This window comes from Bos mutus, chromosome 7 (genome assembly GCF_027580195.1).
Source record: "Bos mutus isolate GX-2022 chromosome 7, NWIPB_WYAK_1.1, whole genome shotgun sequence".
Taxonomy (NCBI): Eukaryota; Metazoa; Chordata; class Mammalia; order Artiodactyla; family Bovidae; genus Bos; species Bos mutus.
In genome coordinates this window covers 91942130-91964653 of record NC_091623.1, presented here as the reverse complement: position 1 = coordinate 91964653, position 22524 = coordinate 91942130, and the positions used below count along the sequence as shown (strand labels likewise).

General features: G+C 39.4%; 1 protein-coding gene and 1 pseudogene across 1 annotated transcript; both read right to left on the bottom strand.

Annotated features, from left to right (window-relative positions):
- Positions 1–1916: 1916 nt before the first annotated feature.
- On the bottom strand, positions 1917–5694 carry LOC138988599 (protocadherin beta-5-like; annotated as a pseudogene).
- Positions 5695–14088: 8394 nt separating this feature from the next.
- On the bottom strand, positions 14089–19202 carry LOC102274777 (protocadherin beta-4). Its single transcript, XM_070374487.1, is given in 2 exon segments — positions 14089–16124; positions 16127–19202. Coding segments are annotated over 2 exon segments (2385 nt in total). The 5' UTR covers positions 18141–19202; the 3' UTR covers positions 14089–15753.
- Between the last annotated feature and the right edge of the window lie 3322 nt (positions 19203–22524).

Sequence of the window (22524 nt, the reverse complement as noted above, 5' to 3'; positions counted from 1 at the left end):
GTCACTTCAGTCGTGTCCGACTCTGTGTGACCCCATAGACGGCAGCTCACCAGGCTCCCCAGTCCCTGGGATTCCCCAGGCAAGAATACTGGAGTGGGTTGCCATTTCCTTCTCCAATGCACGAAAGTGAAAAGTGAAAGCGAAGTCGCTCAGTCGTGTCCGACCCTCAGTGATTCCATGGACTGCAGCCTACCAGGCTCCCCCATCCATGGGATTTTCCAGGCAGGAGTACTGGAGTGGGGTGCCATTGCCTTCTCCGATCTCCCTCATTATAAGTCAGTAAACCCAACTTTGTTCTGATATAATGTGTTCCTGGTGATTTTTAGCTGAAGAGCATTCATAATTTATATGGTCATTAAAGATAAAATTTTAATACTGCTTTTTAGGTTTTAAAACATCTATAAACAATACAAGGAACTCTTAACTATAGTCAAAGAGTAAAAAGTACCATTAATGCTGACTATATAGAAGTAAAAACTCATTTTTGAGAGGTTTGAAAGTGTAAGGGAGAAACAAAAGGAAAAATAAGAATTCTATTAGTTTCTTTCATACAAGAAAATAATAAATGGTTGTTAGTGGAATAATAAGTGGAGGTTTCATTTGAGCAGAGAAAATAATGAGATAACTATATGGATGAGGGAAAGTTAAAGTGTATAGGATACCAACAACAATAGAGTGAAATTGAAGTTTATGAAAAAGTTACAAGCATATTCTTAGTGAGAAGAAAGTATTTAAAAAGCTAGAAGATAAAGGTTTAAAAGTGCTTCCAGAGGGATAAAATAAAAAACAGATAATATCAGATGTTGGCAAGAATGTTGAGGAACTGGTACATCCATATGCTGCTGATAGCAGTCAGTGTAAATGGGTACAACCACTTTGAAAAACTATTTGGAAATATTTACTAAAAGTGGACATGCACTTACTGAACGAGCAACAAATCAACCCTAGGTACACACAGAACAGAAATGCATATACGTGTTTGTTGAAGGATATGTATGAGAATGTTTATAGCAGTATTATTCAAACAGCCAAACCTTACACGAACCCAAATATCCATATACAGTAGAATGGGTTATAAATTGTGAAATATTCACAGTGGAATACTATATAGTAACAAGAATGAACAACTAAAATTAAAAATAGTATTTATGGATAAATGTCATAAACATATTGCTGAGTTAAAGACACCAGATGCAAAACAGTTCACACTCTACTATTTCATTTATATAAATTCAAAACAGGCAAAACAGCTGTAGCATTGGTTATTGAGTTATCTGTTATGTTTGAACTGGCAGGGATTTTAAAGGGTAATTTGTGTGGCACTTGGGATGCTAATAACTCATTTCTTCAAGATGCTGATATCACATATGTTCATTTTCTGAAAATACAGTGAGCTGTATTAAGGATTTGTCCATTTTTCTGTATGTAATAATTCCATGAAAATATTCATTAAAAATTATTTTCCAGTAGGATGAGAGCTAGGGAGTGTAAACAGAAGAGTGTTGGTTTTCATAATGCTTTCTTACATATTTCTATGCATATATTCCTTTAAAAACCAAATATTATGTAAACATTTTAAATTTTTGTTATTTAGCATCAAATAAACTTTTAGAGTGTGATGAAGCAGAATGAATGTAGAGAAAACAATATTTTATTGTTGTAAAAATTACGAAAAGAAAGCAAAAATTTCAGGAAAATCAACAGCATGCAAAGATTTGGAATGGCACGCTAAAACAAAAACAGCAAGAATCGAATGGAGTTTTCCAAAATTAGACAAGTTCATTGTAAAAGGGAAATCAATGCTATACCTGAATGTGAGATTTTTCTCCATGAGGTTCTCAAATTTTTCATCTGGGGAATTACAGATAAATGACAAATACCTTGCATCATGATGAGATCCCTAATTGAATCCAGAGCTATTCCGAAAGTTGGCATTTTCCTCTATTCAACGGGAGGTTGGGGAGAATCGGCTTTAAGAATTTAAACTCATTTAATCCCGAGCATAACGTCAAGCACACCTCCTACAGATAGCTCTGGGACAGGGTCCCTGTGCCGCTGACGTCCACCAGGTGGCCCGGGAAGTGGCCCTCGGCCACCGGGCAGCGCCCCGCCCTTCCTGCACAGCCGCACCGCCACGAACACCAGCACCGAGAAGAGGAAGAGCGACGACACCGACGCCAAGGCCACCACCAGGTAGACGGTGAGCGGGTCGGCGGGCACTGCGGCCGCCGCTTCCGCTTCCGGGGCCGGCAGGTAGGGCTGCGAGAAGCCGTCCACCAGCAGCACGTGCAGCGTGACGCTGGCCGACAGCGGCGGCTCGCCGTTGTCCTTGACCAGCACCACCAGCCGCTGCTTGGGCGCGTCGCGCTCGCTCAGCAGCCGCGCCGTGCGCACCTCGCCGTTGTGCGCCCACACGCCGAACAGCCCGGGCTTCCGTGGCCTTGAGCAGCTGGTACGACAGCCAGGCGTTCTGGCCCGCGTCGCCGTCCACCGCCACCACCTTGGTCACCAGGTAGCCCGGCTCGGCCGCCCTGGGCACCAGCTCGGTGCAGGGCGCCGAGGCGTTCTGCAGCGGGTAGAGCACGAAGGGCGCGTTGTCGTTGGCGTCCGCCACGAGCACGCGCACCAGCGCCTGGCTGCTGAGCGCGGGCGAGCCGCGGTCGGTGGCGCCCACGTGGAACTCGAAGGCTCTTAGGGCCTCGTAGTCCAGGGACGTGAGGGCGAAGAGGTGGCCATTGTCGGGGTTGATGGACACGAGGGAGGCGAGGGGCACGAGCGGGTCGGGGGGCGGCAGCAGCGAGTAGGTGACCTGGGCGTTGGCGTCCGCGTCTGTGTCTGTGGCGCTGACGCTGCCGATGTGCAGGACGGGGCTGTTGTTCTCGCGGACCCACAGGGTGTAGGAGGTCTGGGTGAAGCTGGGGGCGTTGTCGTTGACGTCGGACACCAGCACGGTTATGTTGTGCTCGGTTTTCAGTCTTGGGGTTCCCGTGTCATTGACTGTGATGGTGATGTACCTGGCTCTTTCCTCTCCGTCTAGCGGTCTCTCTCACCAGAGTGTGACAGTTTTTGAACGTGGGTTTCAAGAGAAAGGGGAGATCATTCTGAATGGAGGAAATCATCTTACCGTTTTCCCCGGAATCTGGATCAGAAACACTGAAAACAGCTACCACAGTCTCTGGGGAGTTTTCTGGGATAGAGCTTATGAGTCTCGACATGGTCAGCTTGCGGGCGTCGTCGTTCCCATCCACCACCTCTATAGCTACAGTGCATTTCCCCGAAAGCCTCCCACCATCTTTGGCTACAATCCCCACGTTATAAAATCGAGTTGCCTCGAAATCCAATGCCCTTTTCAGACCAATTTCTCCTGTTATTTCGTCTATTACAAATGGTTGAGTAACTTCATCTCTTTGGAATAGTGCATAGGCTACTTTCCCATATGTTCCTGCATCTAAATCTCAGGCAGAGACAGCGACAACTAAGGAGTTTAGGGGGCTGTTCTCTGGAATCTGGACCTCATAGACGGACTGTAAAAATTCTGGGGCATTGTCATTAATGTCCACGACTTCGATGCGGACTGTAGTGGTCCCAGACCTGGGCGGAGCCCCCCCATCCAGCGCGGTGAGGGTTAAACTGAGCTCAGGCTGTTTCTCCCGATCCAGTGCTTTGTCCAGCACCAGCTCTGGGTATTTTCTGCCATCTCCACGATGATGAGTGACAACAGGAAAATGGAAGTTAGGGCTGATTGTGTAGTTTTGAACCGTGTTACTACCTATGTCAAAGTTCTGAGCTATATTCAAAGGAAACACAGTCCCTGTCTGGACGCTCTCGGGGATTTTTAGGAGCATTTCTCTCTCTAGGAACTCTGGGGAATGGTCATTTATATCTGTGCGATGAAGATCAGCTTGAATAATCTGTACCGGGTTTTCCAGTAATAGTTGGAAATGCAGTATACAAGGATTTGTCGCCCCGCACAGCACTTCCTGGTCTGGTTTTTTATGCAGCAGCAAATTCCCGGTCTTTAAATCCAGCTGCAAGAGCTGTTTGTTTCGTTTGTAATCGATGCGGGCACCCCGCGTGGCTAGTTCCCCCACCCTGAGACCCAGGTCTTTTGCCAAGTTGGCCACAAAAACCCACTTTCTGTTTCTTCTGTCATGGAATACCTAATTTCTTCAGAGCCAGCCTCCCACAAGAGGAACAATATAGCAAGAAAGAGAAGTTGCCTTTTCTGAAGCGTTTTTGCTGGTGCGGTCTCCGTAAGTCCAAACCCAGTTCAAGAAGGTGCAGTTTCTTCAACTCCCGATATACAATCAACCCAGGTGATCTGGTTAAATAAGCTTGCGTTAAATCTCTCTGACTGCCTTGCACTAGGCCAATGCCCTTTTTGGAGTCCTCTACGCCTAGATCTTACGTAAAATGCTTCCTTCTTTTAGAAAGCACTGGGAGCTCTAATTCCCAGTTTAATGGCTTCCCAGTTAAGTTCAGTTCATTTCAGTTCAGTCACTCAGTCGTGTCCAACTCTTTGCGACCCCATGAATCGCAGCACGCCAGGCCTCCCTGTCCATCACCAACTCCCGGAGTTCACTCAAACTCACGTCCATCGAGTCGGTGATGCGAACCAGCCATCTCATCCTCTGTCGTCCCCTTCTCCTGCCCCCAATCCCTCCCAACATCAGAGTCTTTTCCAATGAGTCAACTCTTCGCATCAGGTGGCCAAAGTACTGGAGTTTCAGCTTTAGCATCATTCCTTCCAAAGAACACCCAGGGCTGATCTCCTTCAGAATGGACTGGTTGAATCTCCTTGCAGTCCAAGGGACTCTCAAGAGTCTTCCCCAACACCACAGTTTAAAAGTATCAATTCTTCGGTGCTCAGCTTTCTTCACAGTCCAACTCTCACATCCATACATGAATACTGGAAAAACCATGCCTTGACTAGATGGACCTTTGTTGGCAAAGTAATGTCTCTGCTTTTCAATATGGCAATATTGAAATGCAATATGACCAACCTAGGTCATAACTTTCCTTCCAAGGAGTAAGCGTCTTTTAATTTCATGGCTTCCCAGGCAGTCACTAATCTCTCCATTCATACTTCTAAATACTATTGCATATAGTATTTGCTGTTTCATTTCATATATATGCAGTCAATATATTTGAAGTCACAGAATTGTTCCCAATTGTATCTCCAGTTCTTAGTTATTGGACGTTCTTAAAAAACATGTGCTGGGTTAACTTCAGTGAAAGAATACTTTTCAGAGCAAACTAAAACCCTAGTATTCCTCAGAAAGTGCATTTTGAGCACACAAAGAAACTTTTCCCTTATTGGATCCTTAATTGATTAAGAAATAAGTAATAATAGATGTTTAGAATCTTACAGTATTATAAAATTTTAAAATATATTAGGAAAGGACATAATCATGAGTGTACAACTCAAAAAAGTTCAGGAAGTGAACACATTCATATGCTAAATGTAAAGTAAAATTGAAATGTTAACAAAAACTATAGAAGCCCCCTCTTGTTATTGTCTGGTCACTACTCTTCCCCTGCTAGATAAAGGTAAGCACTCTTCTGAGTTATAGTATCATGTGTGTGTCATAGTATCATGGTTTCTGTCTTTTTTTTTTTTAACTTACACAAATGGAGTTATAGAGTGTGTTATGTTTGCCTTCTTTCACTCAATCTTACCTTTGTAAAATTCATGTTACATATTGTTTTATTCTCATTGCTTTGTTATTCTATTGTACCACCATTTTTTATTTATTCTCCAGTTGATGGACCTTAGGGTTTTTCAGTTTGTGTATATATTGAGTAGTCTTGCTATAAACATTCTTGTCTTTTGGTGTCTGTGTGTTCATTTATATTTAATATTCCTAGGAGTTAGACTGCTGTGCCTTAAGATATGCACACATATTTATATTTTTGTTTTAGTTTTAATAGATATTGCAAAATAGTTTTCAACTCTGGTTTTACAAAAACTAGCAAAGAGTGAGAGTTCCAGTTGCTCCATATCCTTGTCAACATTTGATATTATCTTTTAATTTTAAACACTCTGATGAGTATGTGATGTTATATTGTAATTTTATTTTTATTTTATGTCACTGTAATTTTAATTAGTGTTCCCTGATGATTCCTTAAATAAGCACATTTTTCACATGGTTATTTTTATTAGGGTATATCCTTGTGAATTGCATAAGTCTTTTGTCTGTTTTTCTATTTAAGGTATTTGCCCTTTTTTCTGATTGATCTTTAGAAGTTCCTTATATATTCTTGGCATAAGTACTTTTTTAGAAGTATGTATTGCAAATATTCTCTCCCATTCTATGGCTAGCATTTCAACTCTCTTGAGATATCTTTGAAAAACAAAACTTAACTTTTAGTCTAATTTTCCAATATTTTTAATTTATGGTTTGAACTTTTTGTATTTTCTTTAAATCTTTGCATGTGCCAAAGTCATGAAAGTATCGTTGTGTGGTGCTTCTGAAAAATCACTTTACTTTTCACATTTAGAGCTGTAATCCTCCTGAAATTAATTTTTTCATGTTAATGAGGTTAGAGTCAAATTGCTTTTTTTCATATAAATATCCAAATGACCACACTGCCTATTGAAAAGAAGCTGCATTTCCAATTATTTTCTGATGTATCCATTTTTTCATAAATCAGGGGTCCATAGTTCTGTACAAGTCTTTTTCCCCCATTATTCTCTTTGTTTATCCTGTAATACCATATTGCTTTTTAAGTAATAATTCATTATACAGATATACCAGTTTTTTAATTAATTACTTTCTGGTTGCACTGGGTCTTTGTCGCTGCATGCAGGCTTTTCTCAAGTTGGGGGGAGTGGGGGCTACTCTTTGTTGCTGTGCACGGGCTTCTGATTGCAGTGGCTTCTCTTGTTGCAGAGCACAGGCTCTAGGTGCATGGGCTTCAGTAATTGCAGCACGTGGGCTCAGTAGTTGAGGCTTATGGGCTCTGGAGCATGGAGTCAGTAGTTATGGTAGTCGAGTTACTCCACAGCATGCAGAATCTTCCCTGACCAGGGATCGAACCCATGGCCCCTGATTTGGCATGGGAGTCTTATCCACTGTACCACCCAGGGAAGTCCTGGGTGTACAGGACTTGGGTGTACCATATTGTCTTGGGTGTACAGTCCTGGGTGTACAGTCCTGGGTGTACCATATTGTCTTCTTAATTACTATACTTCATAATAGGTTTTATTATCTGATTGGTAAGTCTTCCAGTTTTACTCTTTGCTTTAAAATTGTTTTAGTTATTATTGTCCCTTTGTATTTCCCTATAAATTTTATTGACTCCCCTGGTGGCTCAGATGGTTAAGCATCTGTCTACAATGCGGGAGACCCGGGTTTGATCCCTGGGTCGGGAAGATCCCCTGGAGAAGGAAATGGCAATCCACTCCAGTACTCTTGCCTGGAAAATCCCATGGACAGAAGAGCCTGGTAGGCTACAGTCCATGGGGTTGCAAAGAGTCGGACACGACTGAGTGACTTCACTTTCACTTTCATAAACTTTATTATCTTTTTAATATTTTTATTTATTTGGCTGTGCCTGGTTTTAGTTGCAGCATGTGGGGTCTATTAATAGTTCCCTGGCCAGGGATTGAACTCAGGCCCCATGCATTGGGAGCATGGTGCCTTCTCCACTGGACCACCAGGGAAGTCTCCATATAAACTTTAGATTCATCTTGTTACCTTTCACAAAGAAACATGCTAAAGTTTTGTTTAGGATTTTATTGCATTTATAGGTTGACTGGGAAGAATTGACATATTCCCAGCATTGAGTCTTCCAGTATTGGAACATTATATATCCGTCTGTTTATTCAGGTACTTAACTTTTCTCAGTAATATTTTATATTTTTCAGTGTATAAGTTTTATGGATATTCTGTTAGGTTTGTTTCTAGAAGTTTGATATTTCTGAAACTTGTAAGTGATAACTTGGAATTCTTCATTTTCTGGGTTTTATTGCTATATAGGAATACAATTATTATTTGCATGTAGACCTTATATCCAGTGGCATTATTAACTTCATTTATTAATCCTAACAGTCTGTGGATTCTTTATGACTTTTAATGTATACAATCATGTCATTTAAAAAAATAATCATATTTATGTATTTAGTTTTAGTTGTTCTGGGTCTTCATTGCTGCGAGGACTTTCCCTAGTTGCCTCAGTCAGGGGCTACTCTCTAATTGCAGAGAGTGGGCTTCTTATTGTGGTGGCTTCTCTCCTTGCAGAGCATGGGCTCCAGGGCAGTCTGGCTTAGGTAGCTGAGCTACTCCCTGGCTGTAGAGCACAGGCTCAATAGCTGTGGCACACAGGCTTAGTTACTCTGAGGCATGTGGGATCCTCCCAGATCAGGGATCAAAACTGTGTCTCCTGCACTGGCAGGTGGATTCTTTACACTGAGCGACCAGGGAAGCCCCATTGTCATTTTTTTAAAAAGACCTCTTATTTCATCCCTTCCAATTACTGTGCATTTTTTCCTTGCTTTATTCCACTGCTTAGAACCTGCAGTAAAACACTGAAATGAAATAGTATAAGCAGGCATTCTTGTTTTATTCTTGATCACTGAAGAAAAGTTTTAAATAATTTTCCATTAAGTATAATGTTTATTGTAAATTTTAAAATACTTTCTGAAAGTTCCCTTCTGTTTTCAGTCTGCTAACAATTGTGTGTGCTGAATTTTATCAAGTGATTTTTTTCTGTATCCACTGAGGTAATCATATGATTTTTCTCCTTTACCTATTAATGTGATGTATTGATAGATTTAAAATATTAAATTGATTTATATTCCCTGAATAAGTTTTCTCATACTTTATTATTTCTCTTTCATATATTTCTGAATTTTATTTGTTGATATTTTGTTTAGAATTTTTCCATCTGTGTTTTTAATAGAGATTGGTCTCTAATTTTCCTTCCTTATGATGTCCTATTCAGATTTGGATGTCATAATTCATTGAAGTCATTCTGGTACCCAAATAATCTGGGCAATATTCCCTGTTTTTTCTATCTTCCAAAAGATTTTGCATAAGTTGGTATTGTTCCATGAGTATTTAGGAGAATTCACTAGTGTAAACTGAAGTGGCAAGGTTTTTAATAACAAATTTAATTTACTTAATAGAACTAATCAGATTCCTCCTTGTTTCAGTTTTAGTAAATTGTGTACTAAAAGATTTTTCCATTTTACATAAATTTTCAAATTTATTGGCAGATGGTTATTCATAATATCCTTTTTTATTTTTTTAATGTCTGTAGGATTGATAATCGGAGAAGGCAATGGCACCCCACTCCAGTACTCTTGCCTGGAAAATCCCATGGACGGAGGAGCCTGGTGGGCTGCAGTCCATGGGGTCGCTAAGAGTCGGACACAACTGAGCGACTTCACTTAGACTTTTCACTTTCATGCATTGGAGAAGGAGATGGCAACCCACTCCAGTGTTCTTGCCTGGAGAATCCCAGGGACGGGGGAGCCTGGTGGGCTGCCGTCTATGGGGTCACACAGAGTCGGACATGACTGAAGCGACTTAGCAGTAGCAGGATTGATAATGATGTTCCTTTTTTCATCCCTGATATTTGTGATCGATGTTTTCTTTCTTTTTAAAATTAATCTTAGTAGTCTTAGTAAGAGTCTTTAATTCCATTCATCATGACATAGAACCAGCTTTAAGTTTTGTTAATCTTCTTGGTTATATACTTTTAAAAATAATTTTATTTATTTAATTTTGGCTGTGCTGGGTCTTTGTTGCTACATGGGCTTTTCTCTAGTTGCTGCAAGTGAGGACTGCTTTCTAGTTGCAGTACACGTGCTTCTCATTGTGGCGACTTCTCTTGTTGAAGAGCACAGATTCTAGGGCCTGTGGGCTTCAAGTAGTTGTGGCTCCCTGGGCTCTAGAGCACAAACTCAATAGTTGTGGCACATGGGCTTAGTTGCCCCATGGCATCTGGGATCTTCCTGGACCAGGGATTGAACCTGTGTCTCCAGCATTGGCAGATGGATTCTTCACCACTGAGCCACCAGGGAAGCCCTTCTTGGTTGTATATTTATCAGCATTGTATTTATGTTTATATATATAATACATGCATTATTTTTTCCTTCTTTGTTCTTTTTCTAACTTCTTCAGATGAAAGCTTATTGTTTTTTAACCTTTTTTATCTAACATGTTCATTTAAAGTTTTAAAATTTCTCTGTAAATTCTGTTTTGATATATCTTAATTTTTACCCAGTTCAAAATGTATGGAAATTTCTTCTGCAATTTCTTCTTTTGACTCATGGATTATATTATTTACTTTTGAAGCATTTGGGGATTTCTGGATAAATTTTTATTTCTAACTTAATTTCACTTCTTTAAAAATTTTTAGAGAATTGCTTTATGACCTAGAATATGGATAATTTTGATATATGCCATATGCATATAAGAAGAACATGTACTTTCCTGTGTACTACGTATGTCAGTTTATTCACATATGATTATTGTGGTGTTCAGATTTTTAATATTCTGTTTTTGTGTGTCTTCTATCAGGGGTTGAGTTAATTGTTAATATATCCTCTCCTATGTGGATTTGTCTATTTTTTATGTTCTTTCAATTTAACTTTTTATATTTTGTAGTTTTCTTATGGGGATATATTTAGTCTTATAACTGACATATTTTTGGTATATTTTACCCATTTATCATTATGAAATATCTCTCCTTATCTGTAGTAATGCATCTTTCCTTAAAGTCTCCTTTGTTTTATGTGAGTATATCTACACTTGGTTAGTTTGGTTAATGTTTGTATCTTTTTCTATTTTTAAAACTTTCAACCTGTGATAATACACACACACAGGTATGTGACAATATATAGCTGAATTTTTCTTAAACCTATTCTGACAATTTTGGTTCTTTTACTGGATTATTTAATCCAATAGCAATTACTGTAATATTTGATATCTATCCATTTATATTTACCATCTAAATTTTTTTTTCTATTTGCTCTTAAAGTTTTTTTTCTTCTTTTGGATAATTTAGATATTTCTTATTTTTTCCTTCAATTCATTTAAAAATTACTCTTATGATTATTCTAAAGATTACAACATGCATCTTTAATCTACAAGCGTCTAATACAAATTATTTCAGTTTACTACTCTCATGATAATGTTTAGAACCTTAGAATTCCTTAACTCTGTTTATATCACCTGCCTTTTACATCACCATTATCATGAATTAAAATGCTACATATACTTTAAATCCTTTAAGAAACTATTATTTCTACCTTTATTAATCAATAAATAACAATTTATAGTTACCCTTATTCTTGTTCATTTCTTCCTGCAAATCTGTGATTCCTCCAGGACTGTTTTCCATCTTCCTAATGAATCCACTAAAAGTATTTATTTTAGTGCAGATGGGACTGTGATTGATTCTTGAAGTTTTTGTTTGTTTTAGAACTTCGTTTTTGCAAGATGTGTTTTCTGGTGATAGAATTCTAGTCTGGTAGCTAATTTTTTTCAGGACTCAAAAGACATCATTCCTTTGTCTTTTGGCTTCTTGATGGTCAGCTCTCCATCTTACTATTATTCCTTTAAAAGCAATGTCATTTTCATGTGATTGCTTTTAAGATTTTCTCTTTGACTTTAGTCTTTAGCAGCCTTCCTGTGATATTTCTAAATATGCGGTTTTTTACTCTTCTAATTAGGTTCACTGAACATCTTGAGGGGTAAATTTTTTCATCATTATTGGTCATCATTTCTTTACACATTCCTTATTCGCTATTCCTGGTCCTTCCAGGATTACAATCATGTATGTGTCGGAGTTTTTCATTATGTTCTACATGTAACTAAATGTTCTTATCTGTATTTTTAATTATTTTATTCTTCAGTGCTTCTATTTGGATATTTAATATTGACCTGTCTTGCATTCACTAATCCTATAATATTTTACGACAACTATGCCATTATACACGGAGAAGGCAATGGCACCCCACTCCAGTATTCTTGCCTGGAAAATCCCATGGATGGAGGAGCCTGGTAGGCTCCAGTCCATGGGGTCGCTAAGAGTCGGGCACGACTGAGCAACTTCACTTTCACTTTCCACTTTCATGCATTGGAGAAGGAAATGGCAGCCCACTCCAGTATTCTTGCCTGGAGAATCCCAGGGACAGAGGAGCCTAGTGGGCTGCCGTCTATGGGGTCGCACAGAGTCGGACACAATTGAAGTGACTTAGCAGCAGCAGCAGCAGCAGCAGCATGCCGTTATACAATCTAATATTTTAAAATTTCAGTATTGTATTTTTCAGTCCCCAAATTATATTCTATTTCATTCTGTGGTGAAATTCTCTTTACCTGTTTTCTATATTCCTTATTTTAACATATTAGTTATACTTATTTTAACACCATTGTCAGTCAGTTCTAGTATCTTATTTTATCTGTAGATCACCCGTATGTCTGTTTTTTCCTCTAGGTTTTATTCATGTCAACCAGTTTTTTTTGTATGTATGCCTTATAATTTTTATCGAATGTTGATTATTAATGTAAAAAGCTCTCCTCCAGGGTTCTGATGATATTATATTTTTCCAGAAAGAGTCCATCTTTTCCTTTGTTAGCTTGACAGTGTGTGCTGAGTAGCTTCAGCCGTATCTGACTCTGAGACCCTCTGGACTGTAGCCCGCCAGGCTCCTCTGTCCATGGGATTCTCCAGGCAAGAATTCTGGAGTGGGTTGCTATATCCTCCTCCAGGGGATCTTCCCAACCCAGGGACTGAACCAGAGTCTCTTAAGTCTCCTGCACTGGCAGGTGGGCTCTTTACCACTAGTGCCACTGGGAATCCCCTTTAGATTGATAGAAACATGTCTAATCAAATTGCCTTAATTCAAAACAGGCACTGTGCTTAGTCAAGATTCTTTCCAGTCCTAATAAGTACCTGGGCCTCCAGAATTTTCAGTTCGGAACTCAGTGTATTCTCCACAGTCTCTCAGATGGCAGATCACAAATTCTGATCTCATATATTAAGACTATTAAAACTTCACTTGGCTTTTCAGTAATTTTCCACTTAATATTTTGGTCTTCTTTCCTGGAATGTCCCATAATTTGACAAATATCATGAGGGGGAGAACTGGCCATGAACTTGAATTCTCCAGTTTCGCAAAGACTGTTGAAGTTACTCTATCCCTGGCCTTTCCTTAGACTTTGCAAACTTCTTTAGGGCAAATTGACTATTGGAGTCAGTTCACAGCTCCAAGGATTTTCCTTTTCAGGAATCTTAGCCCCTTCAGTTCTTTATATATCATCTGCTGTCTGTTGCTTCAAACTGAAAATTTCTGAATTTAAAGCAGGTTTAAATAATCCATCTTATCTGAAAACAGAATTCTACCAAATAGGACTATTTAAAATCTATATTTTGTAATTTTAATAGTAAGAATGTTGTTTATTCGTTGTGTTCCACTCTTTTGCTACCCCATGGACTGTAGCCCACCAGGCTCCTCTGTCTATGGGATTTCTCAGGCAAGAATACTGGAGTGGGTTGCCATTTCCTTTTCCAGGGTATCTTCTGGACCCAGGGATCAAACCCTCATCTCCTGCATTGGCAGGTGGGTTCTTTACTGCTGAGCCACTAGGGAAATCCAGAAGAAATATAAGGTCTTAAAGTGATGTGGCTTATATTGCCTTCAGTAAAATGTCTGCCCCTAAAACAGCATGTACTAAACTCACTATATCTGTACCTAAAAACAACAAAGGAATTGTAAAAAATGTCAATATAATAGAAGTACTTGAGAAACTGTGATTGAAATGGGTATTATCCAGTTATTTGGCCTCCATTCTCTATTTTTGTTTTGCAGAATTGTCCAATTTTCCATAAGGTATTCATTTTGTGGAAATTATCTGGATTATATTTACTATTAAATTATAATCACTGAATTTTAAAATGTTAACCTGTTCTATACTAGAGTCTGATAGTGATCCCCAACTGGTAAGGAATGATCTATGCTTTATGAATACACACAGCAATTTATAAGGTAATACACAAAGTAATTCATAAATTTACTCATATAAATTCATAAATGTGGGTTCTGAGTGTTTATTTGGCCAGTCTCCTTTGGGTGATTATACAAGTTGGGCTTTCCTGGCATACACAAAAACATGAAGTTATACTTTCATAATGTTGAAACATATTGCTGAAAACTTCAATCATATTTCTTGTCATCATCCATAAAACTATTTCATTTAAATATCTAACAGAAAATGGTGAACTCATTAAAGCTGGCTACTAAATGTCATATATTTGTGTTTAATTCTGTTCATATTTTTATCACTTTCTAATTTCAAGTCTCAGATTGGATGAAAGCTAAAAGCTATGTTTCAATAATAACTTGAATAATTTTTCTTTTTTATTATATTTTTAAAAATGTAATTCAGGGAAACACAAAATAATTAAGTTCCAGTAGGATGACACTTGATATTTAAAAATAAATACTTAGGTTATAAAGCAAACTCTAATTACTCATATTGTGCCAAAAGATCAATAACTGTTCTTATAGCTATATAAATGTAGTTAGAAATCACAAGTCATCTTAATTGGCCTAATGAACACGACATAAAACAATTATAATTCAGATAAGTTTATTTCTTAATTTCTATTTCTATTCTTATTGTCTTAAAGGAAAAAACAATGCTTCTTATTGAAAGTTAGCATAATTGAAAAAGTAAATTTACGCAAAATATACAAAAGCTACATTGAAAGACAAAACAAGGTCATTTGGACATCAAAAATACATCATCATTTTGTTGATAAAAGCTGCTCAAGTTTACAAAATAGAGTAATCAGACTAGAACATAATCAACAAAACTCAAGAGAAACTCTCCCTTTTTTGAAGGATGTGGAAGAACTGAAAGCCAAGAAAAACACATACTTTGTACTTACATTTGAACTTCTATTAATAGAGCAAAAGAAGGACAGGAAAATATATGATGCCCTCTACCTCTTGAGTCCCTCTAAAGGATTTAGGATTTACTTAAAGTTCTAAGATTTTTAAGTATGTTATCAAGCAGTGAATTAGTTTTATTTTAGTGAAGTGAATTTGATACCAAATTATATAAGATTTTCTCTTATTTATAAATAATAATGTTTTTATTTTAATATTGGTATTCCTGAAGCAATTACAGTGTGCTAGGTAAGTAGGAAACAAATAATCCCTAGCATATATGGTACTCAGAATGGGATAGGGTCACAATTGTAGTGTATTAATAATTTAATAAAGTGCATGTTTAGGTGCAACTTATGAGAAATAAGTATGCTAAGTTATATGCTCATGGCTATTTAGTGGGGTACAGCCTTGTAGAATGAATGGTGAACAGGAAAGCTCTAGGTAGCTACAAAGAATTTCTAACACTCTGCCCTTGCAAATATAAGTAAAGAAACCAAAACATACAGAAATGCAAGATTATGCAAAAGCTTTAAAGTATTTCCTTAAAAAGACATTAAAAGAGGTTGATTTAAATATTAATAGAATTTCTTTACAGCTTGAGTAATTTATAGTTATGGGAACATTAATCACCGAGAAGGTAAAATATGGAGAAATAATATCAACTGTAACTAAAAATGCTAAATCCAATGAATACTATAAAAGGAAAATTTAGTAGAGACATGCATAAGTTTGGAATAGAGATATATATACAAATTTATGTAACAGTACAATCTCTTAAGAGAAAAATATTGCAATGTGACTTAGGCTTAACAAAATTGAGAGCCTCACTTAACCAAATATGGCATTTAACTGAATACAAAGCTATTTCTACAGTTGGGGCTTTCCTTGATTTCTCTCTCGTTGTCCTGAACCAAGAGGTTAGGGAATATCGGCTTCAGGAATTTGAACTCACCAGTTCTGTGGTCTCCCGTCAGACACACCTCGTACTGGTAGCTCTGGGACAGGGTCCCCGTGCCGCTGACGTCCACCAGGTGGCCCGGGAAGTGGCCCTCGGCCACCGGGCAGCGACCCGCCGAGGCCGCCCCGCCCCTCCTGCACAGCCGCACCGCCACGAACACCAGCACCGAGAAGAGGAAGAGCGACGACACCGACGCCAAGGCCACCACCAGGTAGACGGTGAGCGGGTCGGCCGGCGCCGCGGCCGCCGCTTCCGCTTCGGGGCCGGCAGGTAAGGCGCGAAGCCGTCCACCAGCAGCACGTGCAGCGTGACGCTGGCCGACAGCGGCGGCTCGCCGTTGTCCTTGACCAGCACCACCAGCCGCTGCTTGGGCGCGTCGCGCTCGCTCAGCAGCCGCGCCGTGCGCACCTCGCCGTTGTGCGCCCACACGCCGAACAGCCCGGGCTCCGTGGCCTTGAGCAGCTGGTACGACAGCCAGGCGTTCTGGCCCGCGTCGCCGTCCACCGCCACCACCTTGGTCACCAGGTAGCCCGGCTCGGCCGCCCTGGGCACCAGCTCGGTGCAGGGCGCCGAGGCGTTCTGCAGCGGGTAGAGCACGAAGGGCGCGTTGTCGTTGGCGTCCGCCACGAGCACGCGCACCAGCGCCTGGCTGCTGAGCGCGGGCGAGCCGCGGTCGGTGGCGCCCACGTGGAACTCGAAGGCTCTTAGGGCCTCGTAGTCCAGGGACGTGAGGGCGAAGAGGTGGCCATTGTCGGGGTTGATGGACACGAGGGAGGCGAGGGGCACGAGCGGGTCGGGGGGCGGCAGCAGCGAGTAGGTGACCTGGGCGTTGGCGTCCGCGTCTGTGTCTGTGGCGCTGACGCTGCCGATGTGCAGGGCGGGGCTGTTGTTCTCGCGGACCCACAGGGTGTAGGAGGTCTGGGTGAAGGCGGGGGCGTTGTCGTTGACGTCGGACACCAGCACGGTTATGTTGTGCTCGGTTTTCAGTCTTGGGGTTCCCATGTCAGTGACCGTGATAGTGATAATGTACTCGGCTTGACTTTCTCTGTCAAGAGGGCTGTCAGTTACCAGGGTGTAGAAATTCTTGAAAGTCGGTTTTAAAATGAATGGCAGATTGTCTGGAATGGAGCAAATCATCTTTCCATTGTCTCCGGAGTCTCTATCTCGAATTCGGAAGATAGAGACCACGGTCTCCGGGGCGTTTTCTGGGATGGAGCTGATGAGTGAAGATATGGTAAGTTCAGGGGCATTGTCATTCACATCTACCACCTCTATTACTACAGTGCCTTTCCCGGAAAGGCCTCCTCCATCTGTAGCCTCAGTTTCCACGTGGTAAGATTTGGTTTGTTCAAAATCCAATTTCTTTGTCAGTCGGATTTCTCCTGTGACTTCATTTATTGAGAAAGTTTGTTTAATTTCCTCTGAGGCTTGGAACAAGCTATAGGAAACAGTCCCAAAGTTTCCAGCATCTACATCCCTAGCTAAAACTGTAAGTATTAGGGAGTCTAGAGGGCTGTTTTCCAAAACCTGCACCTCATATGGAGTGTGCACAAACTCGGGAGCATTGTCATTGACGTCCATGATCAGGATTCGCACCATGCTGGTGCCGGACCTAGGTGGAGACCCACCATCCAGCGCCATTAGGGTTAAGCTGAACTCTGACTGCTCCTCTCGATCCAGCACTTTGTCCTGCACCAAATCTGGATATTTCTTGCCATCACTATGATTTCGAGTGAGAACGTGAAAATGAGAATTGGCGTTGATGGTGTATTTTTGAAGACCGTTGCTACCCACGTCCAAATCCTGAGCTAATTTCAACGGAAATACAGTCCCTGGCTGGCTGTTTTCCGGTATTTTCAAAAGCATTTCCCTATTTGGGAATACTGGGGAGTGGTCATTTATGTCCTGTATTAATAATTCTCCTTCAAAAAATTGCACTGGAGTTTCCAGGAACACTTGGAAATGCAGCACACAGGGTTCATCGGAGCCACATATGTCTTCCCGGTCTAGTTTCTCCCTCAAAAGCAAATCTCCAGTCTGACGATCCAGCAGCAAGCGCTGCTTGTCATCGTCACAAACCACCCGAGCCGACCGTGCCTTCAGCTCCCCAATTTCCAGGCCCAGGTCCTTGGTTAAATGGGCTATAAAGGAGCCGCTCTCTGTTTCTTCCAGAACAGAATAACGAATAGGCGCAGGGTTAGCCTGAGACAAGATTACCATCAAAATAAAGGTTGTCACTTGCCTGTTGGGTTGAATTCTCTCTAGCGTCTCCATGTTGGAGCCAGGGTGCTTACATCCAGTCCCCCTTCAGCAACCAGAAGAAGACCAGAGGTGTTAAATTTTCTTGCTTGGTAGAATCCTCACAGAGTCACTTGTAATCTTAAATTCGTTTAGAATATCGCTGCCCAAATTCGTTGGTAACCCAGTACTGCTGGCAGAGCTTACTTGTGGTGGTGTTTCCGTCTTGCAGCAAAGGAATACGTGAGCGTTCTAGGGCTGTTTATTCACAATCTTAGCCGGCAGCGCCACCCTGCGTCCCGATCGATAAACTAACATTCTTAACTCAGCCTATTTTGGAAGTGTTCAAATTAAGCCATTTCAAAAAGTGTAAAGGACTTTTTCAAGTATTATTCCATTAAATGACTTAATGTATACGTTATTCCATTACATTGTGTGAGCTATAATAATTGTGAGCACAAAGCCAGGGACTATCTCCATCTGCCCATACCCTTTACAGTAGAACTTAAAGAACTCCATTTACCCTTTGCCATAATCTAACCAGGGAAGATAAACTCTTATAAAATTACAGTCCATAATAGTTATATCTGTTTATTTCCAAGTATGTGAGAAATTTATGATGATGCAGAAAGTTTGTTAAAGTGCTCTGTACCACCTGGTCTCAGGGAGACTTTTTCAAAGGAAAGGTTCTATGTTTTTACACTGGTGTGCAAATGATAATACAGTTGAATAAAGTGGCATCTTGCCTTATTATAAGCCCTTTTACAATGTGAACCCACATTAAAATATTAGGGAGGTCAGATAGTATTAGAAACAGATTCTTAGATGCATAAAGAAAATGAAAGGATTTTTATAGATAAACAGAAATTCAGAGGATGATAAGACTTGATTATTCTGCGTGACTATTAGGATAATATCAAGCCAAAATTGAGTAAGTGAAAATAATAGAATTTTATTAAGAAAAAGGCTTTAAGATGATTTAGCTCAATAGATATCTATAATTTATGAGTTTACTTCTCACCACACTGACCCTTTGTTTCCTAGATATCATATTCCTTGACTACCCATTTGCAGAAGACAGGGAGCTATGATTTGAAACATTTTAATCTGTGAACAAAGGGTGCCTCAAGCTTTGTCTACTCATACATGGTGAAGAGGAAAGACTTGTTTATAAAATGGATTTCAGCACAGTGTGCAACCATCCTGATTTCTCTGATACAGTAAGTTAACTGAGACACAGTTAACCAGTTTGCTATTTACTATTAGTATATAGAATGGAGTACCATTTATTTGGGATTTCTCCTCCTTAAATATCTTATAATTTAACTAAGTTCATAAATTACAATTCACATTGAATGCATTATTTTAAAAGCATGTCAGTAATCTTAAGTTCTTATGATAGAAAGTATTAGGGAAATAAATTTTTTGGCCACACCACATGCATGCAGCATCTTAGTTCCCCAACCATGGATTGAATCTATGCCTCATGCAGTGGAAACGTTGAGTCTTACCACTGGACTACCAAGAGAACTTCAGGAAAAATTATTTTTGAAAGAAACCTGGACAATAGTAGTCATTCAGTAAATATCAATTGGGTAAATTAATTAATCCACTCTAATCATTGTGTTTCTGCCTATATTAGAAGATTATTGTCACATCATTCATTCAGTCATGAACATGTCTGACACTGAAAACAGAATTCTTAGAGATGAGAGTATAATACGTGCTAAGCACTGCTCAACTAAATTTACATTTTTCTAGTTCTGTTAATTCCTATTGTAAGAGATATAGCAATAATAATAATTACACTATTAATATAGTTTAGAATTTTCTTCCACATTTAAGGCAAATCAGAGAAATATATATATATCAACATTGTTGTTGTTCTTCAGTCACTAAGTCACGTCCAACTCTTTGCAACCCCATGGCCTACAGCATGCCAGGCTTCCCTGTCCTTCACTATCTCCCAAAGTTTGCTCAAACTCATGTCCATATCAACATGAAGTGAAAAGAAAAAATAAACATACAGAAAAAAATAATATTCTTTTAGATATAAATGGAAAGCAAATTTCCTGAACAAAACATTGTTTTATACTATTGTAGCAGAGTTTTAGTTCGATTCAAGTTAAAGAGTTCAGGACAAAATTCAAACTAGATTTTGTTTACTTATTCCTACATGTTGACATAGAAATAGTGTTACAAATTAGCTACTTTTGGTTTCTTTTGTCAATTCAACACAAATGAAATCTAGGTAATATTAACATCTATGTGTTACTACATGTCAGATAGTATTCTAAATATTTTATATTCATTAACTCATTTTATCCCCCAAATAGCCCTGTAATGTGGGCACTCTTACTAGGCATATTTTATAGAAATCGAAGATACAGAAACTTAGTAACCTTCCCATAGTCACACACTGTTTGAAGTGGCAGCGCTAGGATTCAAATTGTTACAGTATGGCTCCAGAATCCATTCTCTGATCTACCTAAGTGGAATTGAAGAAGTGAACAACTTTTTATATAATTTAGATCCAAACTTCAGCCTTGCCTTGAGTAGATGGGTATCATAGGTGAAATATATCTGTATTCAGATTTTCAGTTAATATAAGAATCTTTTAAATGGTTTTCTCTTTTGAGAGATAGGTATCAGCAAAAAGAGGTGCTTACAAAACTTAGAAATTTGAAGGGAAACTAAGAGTGTTTTGTTGAGATCATTAACTAGATTTTAAAAAACTAAGAATGACATGAATAATGAATTCCTTGTAGCCTTAAATGGAAAAATACTTATTCACAGGTCTTTTGAAATGTTATCCAAGTGTAAAGTTAAAATCAAGAAAGGTGGTCTAAGATGACAGTCTAGCATTGAATCATGGATTATTTTGCCAAACTTAATCAGAAAAAAATTATTATATCTGCATGGAAGAGGCCTTAATGATAAAGAGAATGATAACCTGCAAAACCATTCCAGTCAGGAAAGCTGCATTATCCATTCTGAAGGATTCATACAACTTCCACAATTGGTTGCCCGCCCTGGAGCACAATATTTAAAACATTTTTTTCCCATTCTGAATACACAAAGAGGAGAGATAGAAGAGTTAGAGGGATACTCTGGCAATTAAATACCAGTTTTAACTCCTCCATTGTAAAATACAGCCAGGAACTTTTAAATATCATTGAGGCAAAGATAAAAATCATTTTAAAGGAATCTGAATACAAAAAGTTCTAAAGTTCAAATGCTGAACACAAACTTTGAAGTTTTGAGTAGTTTCACTTATTTTTTTTTAAATGAGAGAATGTATTTTAAACTTTATGACTTGAGGACTGTTTTGTTTGTAAATTGAAGGGGCAAAGTACAGAGGTATATTAAACATTAATTGTTGAGAGGAGAGGTGTAAATTGGTGAAATAGATATTTTAACTAGTAATTTTAGTTACTAAAATTACACTTCAAATAGTATGCAGTTCAGTTCAGTTGCTCAGTCATGTCTGACTCTTTGCAACCCCATGGACTGCAGCACACCAGGCTTCCCAGTACATCACCAACTCCCAGAGCATGCTCAAACCCATGTCCATTGAGTCAGTGATGGCATCCAACCATCTCATCCTCTGTTGTCCCCTTTCTCCTCCTGCCTTCAATCTTTCCCAGCCTCAGGGTCTTTTCCAATGAATCAGTTTTTCTCATCATGTGGCCTAAGTATTGGAGCTTCAGCTTCAGCTTCAGCATTATTCCTTCCATTGAATATTTAGGATGATTTCCTTTAGGATTGACCAAGGGACTCTCAAGAGTCTTCTCCAACACCACAGTTAGAAAGCATCAGTTCTTTGGCACTCAGCTTTCTTTATGGTCCAGCTCCATACATGACTCACATCCATACATGACTACTGGAAAAACCATAGCTTTGACTGGATGGACCTTTGTTGGCAAAGTAACGTCTCAGCTTTTTTATATGCTGTCTAGGTTGGTCATAGCTTTTCTTCCAAGGAGCAAACATCTTTTACTTTCATGGCTTCAGTCACCATCTGCAGTGATTTTGGATCCCAAGAAATTAAAGTCTCTCATTGTTTCCATTGTTTCCCCATCTATTTGCCATGAAGTGATGGGACCAGATGGCATGATCTTCATTTTTTGAATGTTGAGTTTTAGGCCAGCTTTTTCACTCTCCTCTTTGCTTTCGTCAAGAGGCTCTTTAGTTCCTCTTCACTTTCTGCCATAAGGGTGGTGTCATCTGCATATTTGAGGTTATTGATATTTCTCCCAGCAATCTTGATTCTGGCTTGTGCTTTATCCAGCCCGGGATTTCACATGACGTACTCTGCATATAAGTTAAATAAGCAGGGCAACAATATACAGCCTTGATATACTCTTTTCCCAATTTTGAACCAGTCCATTGTTCCATGTCAGTTCTAACTGTTGCTTCT